Source organism: Pterocles gutturalis, unplaced genomic scaffold, assembly GCF_000699245.1.
Source record: "Pterocles gutturalis isolate BGI_N339 unplaced genomic scaffold, ASM69924v1 scaffold13563, whole genome shotgun sequence".
NCBI lineage: Eukaryota > Metazoa > Chordata > Aves > Pterocliformes > Pteroclidae > Pterocles > Pterocles gutturalis.
The window spans coordinates 1-9,453 of NW_010125738.1; the positions used below are offsets into that span (position 1 = coordinate 1).

General features: G+C 43.0%; 1 protein-coding gene across 1 annotated transcript; it reads left to right on the forward strand.

Annotated features, from left to right (window-relative positions):
• Positions 1-957: 957 nt before the first annotated feature.
• On the forward strand, positions 958-3,101 carry LOC104459062 (chromosome unknown open reading frame, human C19orf70; the record flags this gene model as incomplete). Its single annotated transcript, XM_010078703.1, has 3 exons — positions 958-1,144; positions 1,932-1,983; positions 3,004-3,101. Coding segments are annotated over 3 exons (337 nt in total), but the record flags the coding sequence as incomplete, so codon positions are not given.
• Between the last annotated feature and the right edge of the window lie 6,352 nt (positions 3,102-9,453).

Genomic DNA, 9,453 nt, shown 5'->3' on the forward strand with positions numbered 1-9,453 from the left:
CCGGCCGCTTCTCCGCGTGTCCCCGGCGGCGGTCCCGTGGCGAGGGGCAGCGCGTGACATGCCCCCGGGGAGCGGCGCCCGAGGGCGGCTGTTCGCTGAGGGAAGAGTTTGAGGCCTGGGCGTACAGCCCGCTCGGAAGGAGGAGGTGTGTGCGGAACGGCGCTTTTGGGCGTGAGCGGTGGATCTGTGACAGATAAATCCCCTTTCTCGTGTATGCGTGGATTTAAATATTGATTCTCTCTCGCCTCTCTCAGGGGCTCTGGCTGTACGCTCTGCTGCTGCACTGCTGCTGTGTGGCAGGGTCGTGTTTGTTTTTTCCTAGGTGTGCAGATAGCTTTGTGGCTTTTTAAAAGGGGAAGCAACTCTCTGCGCTGTGAGTTTGAAAAAGTTGGTCTCCTCAGACCTCTTATCTATAATGAAAAAGCAAACAGAGGTCAGATGTTCTCTTCCTGTCTTCCATTTTGTAGGTTGGCACTACAGCTGTAAAACTGCTTGTACACCGTGCAGTCTACTGGGAAACTTTAAAAGCCTGGGCAATGCAGAAACAGGCGTAACACCATAACACCTGGTGTTAACTGGACTGTAACGAGCTTAAGTTACAGGTGTCTGTCAGATTAATCAGATTACTTATTAGCAAGACAGCAGAAACCACGTCATTAACATGGATGTCTTACCCACTGCAAAATCCCTTAGTTCCTCTTATCAAAGGAATATGCCAGTAATTTTCAGACTCTAAAAAGCTGCACATACTCTTGAGGTATTTGACACTTTCTAATTTTTTCTTGAAAACTATCACTGATGAAATGTGAATGGCTATGGCTTCAAGGGGCTGACAGGGAATAGTGGGCCAAGGAAGAAAAAGAAGGTAGCTGCTTTTTATCTGTAGTAAGACAGTACGGTAGAGTATTTGTGACCTCCTTTGATGGTCACAGCCTACTGAGAGAGATGCATTCGTAGTCATAATGTTGCTGCTTTCGATTCTTTCAGGTTTGTCATCAAAGGAAGCCTGGCTGGAACTGCTGTGTACGTGGCATATGATCAGGGGCTGCTGGGCAGTGGCACACAAGGTGCTGAAGCCCTCAAAAAGGCTCAAGCAGCACTGCCTCCAGCAATCCAAGAGTGGACAAGTTACATAGGCTGGGAGGTAAGGACTGCAGATGAATACAGTCAGCAAAACAAATGCATCTTCTGAATCAGGAGGAAAAAACATAGGGGTGATAGTCTGGTTCCAGTGATGCTGTCAGGAATTTTGCTGTTGAAACTGAATTTCACATTGAGACTATTTTTGAAGAGGATTGAAATGGAAGAAGGATAAAATTTTAAATTTAGGGGAGAGACATTGCTCACAGATGTTATTTCAAAGGAGAAGGGGTAACTAGCCTCTGCAGGGTCAAGGAGGGGATTGCAAGCATGCTCTGGGAGATAGTTCACTATGTAGTGGTATTCTTAAGTGTTGTTTTGAAGGTTCGTATGTGTTATTAAAAAAAATTAATGAAAAGATTCTCCCAATTTCTCAAGCGGCTAACGGTTCATCAAGTTGAATTTAAATTGCCTGAAGAGGCCCTTCTCTTGGAGTAGTTATTAGTTTTTAAAATCCTCAGAACAGGAGGAGCCCTTGCTGCAAGTTTGAAAAGCATTTTTCATGTTAAAGACTATTCTAAGCTAATAGATAACTGTAAGGAGACAGCCATGGAGATTATTTTTCAGGAACACCCAAGTGATAAGGACTGTCTTCTGCCCCTACTTTATGTTAGGGAAAAAAGCAAAGTCCAGACTTTAAGCCTCCTGTCTGATCCCTTTTGAGACTTAGGAGAGTAGGCACCTAAGTACCTTTGAGATCTAAAGTCAAGAGGCTTCTCCAAGGTCCTGTGAATCCTGTTGTAAGTGAAACCCCTCGATTACTGATACTTCATCTCTCTTTCTCTTTCTAGCTCCCACCCACTCCAAAATTTGACTTTTCCCCCTCTGATTCCTGGAATAAAGGTAAAATAAAGTCTCACCAAACTGTGAAAGGAGCTTATGCCAGTCTTGTTTCCATACTGCCCTTCTAAATTGAGTGATGGAATAGGTCACAGATGTTAGAGTCTGGTGGAAGGAGAATTGAGACTGGGATTAAGGAAGCATATTCTGCTACAGGTTTTACCAGTAGCACACTGAGTGACTTTGGGCTTAGTTTATTGTTGTTCCAACTGTGAAATAAGGTAGAGGATGTGTGCCCATAAACCTGTCTGCCTTTTCTAACCAGAGGAGATGGTGTTTTTTACCTACAAAGCTTGCTGTCCACCTGTGCCCCAAGACAGGCATTGCATATGCTATCCTAGAATCTAAGATTGAATGTTTTGGTGAGGTGTTTGGGGATGCTTATGATCTCCACAATAAATAGAGTTTATGCACCAGTGAGTTCATCGGCTCAGTTAGTGGTCAGGGAAACTAGAGCATAAAAATAAATGATGACTTATTAAGAAGGGTGAACCTTTGGTTAAAGATTGAAGAGTTTATAAACTCTTCAGATGGTCTGACTTTTCAGGAGTGTGAGTATTCCCATTATTGCTAGAGTTTTAAAGATCTTGTTTGAAGGCCAAAGCATGTTATAAATACCTAGTAAGTTAATTTATAGGTTTTATGGTGCAGCAAAAAGTCTTCATGTAATTGTGGGGAAACATGGTCCGCAAATATTGTGGCATGTCCAGCATCACTTGTGGAGTCTGTGGCAAGACCACAAAGAAAATGAAACTTAACTCAGTTCTTTGTTTCAGTCTTATAATTGTCTATCCCTTATACTGGTCCTGAAGTTGGAATTTCTCTGTGTCACAAGTGCTACTGAGACAATAAAGCCGTATTTGAACCAACGATTATTCAGGCCTCAGTGTGTTTGAAAGCTTCTGAGACAGAGCTAGATTTTTCTCCCTATGTTTAAAGAGATATACAGTGCTAGAATAACATTAGGAAATTTGGTTTGAATGATGCTCTTCTGGGGATAATTCTTCTCTGCTTTCCTTGCAGGAGTGCAGACAGTTATGTCTGCCTTGTCTGTAGCTCCCACCAGGGCCTGTGAATACACTGTGGAAGGCTGGAGGTATGTGAAGGATCTTGTCAAATGAACACATTCTCCAGGGTTCGTGATTCTCTCCATCCTGTGTTGTCTTTGGGATGATGCATTGTCCATCCCTCTAGAGGGCAGCTCGGCCACACAAGGGCTACAATAAAGGACTTTGGAACTTTCATTTGTATTTGGGTTGGTTTTAGCATACAGACTGCAATAATTGCTTTCTGTCTTACCAGTGATCAGAGACTTCAGCAGAGATCATGGATCAGTTGTAATGAAGTGATAGCCATATGCTGAGGTATGGCCCCTGTTCTAAAGCTGCCAAGCTTGCTAACTAAACAGGTTATTCTGAAGCTCAATAAATCTTGAAGGTGAATGCCACCTAATTAAAAAAAAAGTCAACAAGACTTAAGAAATCCAAGGTAACAGTAAAAGGTGTTGTTTGAAGACAAAACACTTGTCTTCAAGCTAGCTGAGGAAGGAGTGCGTCTGCCAGACAAAGAGCACGTTACTGATGTGAAAGCAGCTTCCTGGCGATCTGTGACTTGTCATACACCTGGGAGTAGCCAGGTGCTATACTTCTTATGACAGTGTGCAGTAGTTTATAAGTGAGTGATGCAAAACTCTAGTAAGGCATAGCAAACTTTTAACTTCTGTTAAAACTGTTTTAAATTTTTAAACAGACTGGGGGGGTCTGTTTGACCTATGGGCATTTGCCAGTGTTCTGCTGCCTGAGCTTGAATGGCAGTGTCACAGAACTGTTTAACTGTTAACTTTTCCAGCAACAGATCCAAATATGCCCGTGGATGCCTAGTCAATGATCAGTAGCACTGTCAAATTTACACCTATATCTGAATTCTCAGCTCCACAGCATAGGTTATTTGGAAGCAAGGGTTTAGAGTTTAAATTTTACCAGCTGTTGGCTAAAACTGAGTGGATTCAGTTTGTCTCTTGAAAAACTATTCTGTCTGCTGGCTTCTTTAAATGCCTGTAAAATAGGGCTGGAAATACCTTTAAGATGCTGGCACGTCAGTGTGTAAAGATTTTTGGCAACTGAGCAAGAGAGGAAATGGCAACAGGAATGATCTCAAATCACAGCAGTATCCCTGTGGAAGGTAGAATGAGGCTGAGGGATTTCCTGCTTCATCTAAACCGAGTGCCCTCATGAAGAATTAGGCAGAAGTACTTCAGGAACAGAGTCCATTGACTGCAACTATGTCTTTGTGTATTGTAAGTTCTTTGCAAAGGAACAATACTATTCAGCAACTGAGCTATGAACAAATACATGAATGTGAGCTGAACTCGGAGCTGGCCAGTGAATGACTCTGCGATATGTGGACATTTTTTTAATTTCCTTTTTTCTTGAATGCCTAGAGACTTCAAGCTGTGTTTTCCTACCAGACTTCCAGTTTTTGCATGAATAAAAACAGAGGAGGAGCAAAGATTACAGCGTACTTCTCGGTTCCCTGCCAGAACATAAGTAGGTCCAGAAGATGCTGAAAGTAACGACCGGCTGTCAGTCAATACTCGATACAGGGTAAATATCCCTCTAGCAGGGACCATCATGAACATGTAGTGGTGTATCAGGGACACAGGCAGAAGAACCAGGGTTAGCAGTGAGAAAATTGTTTGCTGGTGGTAGAGCCCTGTAGAAGAGGCAGTCAACACTTTTTTGGTATAACAGAGGTGCGCAACGTACAGTTAAATTAAGGCCTGGGCGTAAAGTGGATTCCTGGCAACTCATTCCTGCCACCAGTTTTCTGAGGGTTTTTTTTTCAGGTGAAGCAAAACGAATGTTTGTATCATGATGGGTTAGGTAGTAACATTTTGTTCTCATGGTGGAAATCCTAGTGGGCACATGCAGGCAGGGATGAGGGTTGCTGTAAAAGCTAAAGAGATGATTTATCACAGTGGTGTTCCGAGGGGTGGAGAACAAGGATGTGGCACGGCAGGCTTGGGAGTCAAAGCTCATTAGCAGGACATCTGCAGCAATTTATTGCAAAGTACTTTTGATGTATGTGTTCAGTGCTGCCAAGTGTCCCACTCCCCGTCAAAGCATTAACAAAGTAGCTGGGAAGCAATTTCCACAGCTCCTACAACACTCTGGCATTCTTGGCATTGTGAGCAGTTGGGTTTGGTTTCCCTAGGACAGGCCATAAACTACACCTGCTGTTAGTGCATGTTACTTTTTAACCTCTCCAGCTACATCCAGGACATGAAAAAAGCCTGAAACAGCAGCAGTTAATCAGTTACCTATATTGTCTCTTACCTTTGCTGCTATGAAGGGTTCTTGCAAAAAGGAAGACAGTACCAGTTGCTACCAAAGTGGGGACTGTTACAAGTGCAATCCACCAGCATGTTCGGAGGACAAAAAAAAGACACATTAAAGGCCAATTCTCTGCAGGCTGGTTTCTAGAGGGAGTCTGGGAGTTGCCTAGCTTGAACCTACGAGGTCTTGAAGGTACCTGTCTGCAAATCCCTGTCAAGCAATGCATACTTTGTCATAGACCTTTGGAGCTGCCCACATCCACTGATGATGGAACATGTCTGGGTGATTAGATGTCTAATAAGTTGTTTTCCAAATCTAAGTTAAAGTTTAAGCAAGAGGACTTATACCAACAGGCAGGTGGTTTGCCAGGCCTATACAGTTCAGCAGCAGAACTGTATACAAGAAGTTGTGAATCTCAGCACCTTCACTGTGCTTTAGTCTCTCCTTCCTACTGGCACGTTTGAAGCTGGTCCGTGGTGGAGAAGCAAAATCATCTGCTAATGCTCACCTTCAAAGTGGCAGTGTCTTCCAGCTCGGTAAGATCTGAAATGGAGTTGCTCACTCTTGCTCTGGGTCCATCTTCATCCGTATGCTGGCAGATGTGAAACTCCGCAGTGGGCCATCTTGCCTCTGCTGTAGGAAGCTGATGTCCGTGGGAACTGTGTGGCATTGTAGTAACATGCTGGTAGAGAAGTGAATGGGCTGCTACATGTGTATGCATGGCCCTAGGACAATTATACAAGTGCGGGGAGAGTAATTGAGCGAAGTGTATCTGGATGAAACATTTTGATAGCTTGCAATATGCTCTGGTTTGTGGACTGTGCATGTTTTAACTTTAATGTTGATGAAAACTTTCCCGAGGTCAGTTTTCAGTGACAGACAAGGCATATATAAGGAGCAACAATGGCCTAAAGGGCATCAGTTTTGTAAGATGGAGTTACAGATTTATTCTGTGTTTTTAACCCTTTGCGATGGAATTGTGGCATGAGGTTGCAGAAGTCATTATGACATAGCATAGTATCAGTATGAATCTGTTCTCCCTTCACAGGAAGCATCTGTTTGTATATTGGATGGGTTGTTGTAAATACACAGCTTGTAACCTCTCTGTCCTCAGGTTTCTGTCCCAGAGCTGCTGCTCATGCTTCCAAAACTAGGGACAGAGATTGCCCTGGCTGCTGGCAGCAGAGGTGGCATTTCTGACATGTTGATGTGCTAACACAGTTGCATTGTTCTAGTCTGTGCTAGTTACAGAATGAGCCAAGACACAGCTACAGGACAGGAAATAGGCAAGGGTAGGTAGGGAGAGCAGGATGAGTGCTTACTCAGATTAGGAAGCAGATTAGCACAAGAAGGAAGGAGGATTTGTGGGCGTTTTGTTTCCTTTTTTAAACAAATGGTTGTATGATGAAACGTACTGCCAAGAGATTTCAGAGGCTTTGGCTAAGGTATAAATAACTTTAAAAAGTGCTTAAGTTAATTCCTGGAGGATGAGTCCACCAGTGATTCTTAAACCTAATAGTCCAGATGGAAGCTAACAGCTCAGTAAACCTTGGAGTGCCAGACACTGGGAGTTTATCACCTGATGAAGGATTGCTCTACATGCACCCTGTTCCAACATATTTTTATTTACTTTTTTATTTTACTTACTTTTACATATTTTTCTTTTACTTTCTTTGGGCTACCCAATGGCAACTGCCCTTGAAGGAGCACAGCTTTTCCAGCAGGAGCTTCTGTCACCTGTCCCCATGCACACACACCAGAAAATTATGGAGCTAAGATACGTGTGCAGGGATGCTGTTCAACAGACTGGCTCCTGGGCATGCTGACAACTACAGTATACATAATCAAATTAACTCCAGCTGTGAGACAGGAGCTGTCTGCCATCTTACAGCCCCTGCGCAATGAGCTTGCCGCAGCTTAGGCAACAGACTGAAAAGCTGCACATCTCACATAACAAATAGCCCAACGAGGGATGCACTAGGAACATGGGTTTACGGGAGCAGACCTCCCATCTCTCCCACTAGACCAAGGGCCAGTCTGCATGGGAAGCTCAGCTACCATTGACTACCCCTTTACTGCTCTTTGGTGCAAAACAAAGGACTTAATTTTGCAGAGCAGTGTTTAATTTTTACCTTGCAAATCACCAGAAGTAATAAAAGACTTATCTCCTGTCTCCAGGATGGCTTCCGTGCTTATCCTCAAGTCTTTTCTGAAAACACTTACCCTCAGTTCGAATATCCTGGAAGATAAGGGGAGAGGTAGAGTGAGGTTTAGGACTCCAGCTAATGGTTCTGTGTCTACTCCCCTATCCCACCAGGCCAAACCTCCCATTAAGAAAATTCTGACACAGGCATCGAGAGTCTTCATCTCTCTAGCTTTTGCTACAAACAAAATGTCATCACTTTGAACAAAGCATAGTCTTGGTTTATGTACACACACTATGTACAAATAGGTTGAACATTGCACCTCTGATATGCTTGGAACTTTAGTTCTTCATGCTTTTAATGGTCTTCTATACCACTTTTTTGCCCTTTGATGATTGCTTTCTAAAGCTTCTTCATTGCAATATGCTTTTGCAATGGTATTTTGTGAATGGTCTAAAGTAATTCAAGTCATTTACTAAAAAGAGGAAGGTATGTACAAGTGAATACAGTTCTCTTGTACATCAGCACTTGGGAGGCATCCTAGTTTGGCTTGCACAAATGCTTCAGTTGCCTTCTCAAGGCAGATGAGTGGGCCTGAGGTGTACTTTCTCATCCTCACAATCCTGCAGCATTGACATTCCAGCACGGTTCCCAAGAAGCACAGATGACAACCTGTACTACCAGCATCTTTAGTATGTTTATGAAGTAAACAGGAATTATGGAGGATTTATGCCATTTAACTATGTCATCAGACTTCCAAAGTCAGTGAAAGCCTCCAAAACAGTGAGGAACTGTTTCCCTCCCCTGGATAAAGAGAAGCTAGGCTTCTAGTGTAGACATGCTAGGCTGTCTGCCTAAGAGCTAAATGCTGTGGAAGTTCCTCTGTGCTAACAGCACAGACCACACATGCTTAGGATCTTGCTTGCATGCTTGTTAGCATCAAACATTCTCCGTCTCCAGGCCAGGTATGAGTTTCATGCATGAGCTTGAAATTGCTGGGAACTTACCTTTAGCCATAGGGCCTTGAATGCTAAAACTCGCCTGGCTTTTGCTTCTCGGTTAGTAGGATTATTCCACCTTGTTTGAACATAATTGCTTTGCTTTTGTCATCGCAGAGCTTGCATGCTTCACTTGGTTTCATTTTAAGGACCAGAAAGGTTGGGGCTGTCTGGAAGTTGTCCTTCCATTGCCGAGACTCCCAACAGGTTTGCAGACTCAGTAAGACTAATAAGTAAGGCAGGCATAAGCAGTATTAAAATAACTTGTTTGGTTGGTTTTTGACACATTTGACAGACATTATTGTTTTTTAAAAACACCTGAGTGATTTTGGTAACATTCATTAGAACTACCTTAAGGACTCTAGTCTGCAAAAGTTCAAAGAATGAGGATTTCTTAAAATTAGGGAACTCACATTTGCTGTTTGAGAAAAAAATGCACCATGCAAACCCAATTTCTGTCCTACACAAACCTGAGTTAATCAGTATATTTATGTTTTACCTTGTACTTTACATGTTACAGCAGCTGATTACAGCAGTAATTAACTACAAAGATCCAACCTGCTTACACCACTCATGGACATTCTGAGGTTCTTCTACGGTTGGGTTACATGGTCTCTATCCAGAGTTTATTTGGAATTGGGAAATAGAAGGCAGCTGTTTAGCTTTGTCTCCACTTATGCTGTGTGGAATTTTTTTTTTTTGATAACCCATAGAAATCTTTGGACCAGCCAAAAACCAAACCAAACCAAAACCCCGACAACCCCCAAACCAGAATTTTGTCAGTCATTTCCGTGCACTGGATTTAATAAATACTGGACAGATATCAGAGCTGCTGACTGGGTGTCAAGGTTTAAGTGATCGGCTGCTACCATGTCAGAAACACGCATGTAGTCAGTGTGCCCATCTAGCGGAGCTAGAGAGAAATGCAGTCCAGTTAAACACCTGGTGGGGAAAAAGCCATCATCCTAAAGTAAATATGATTTTCAGATGCAGTTA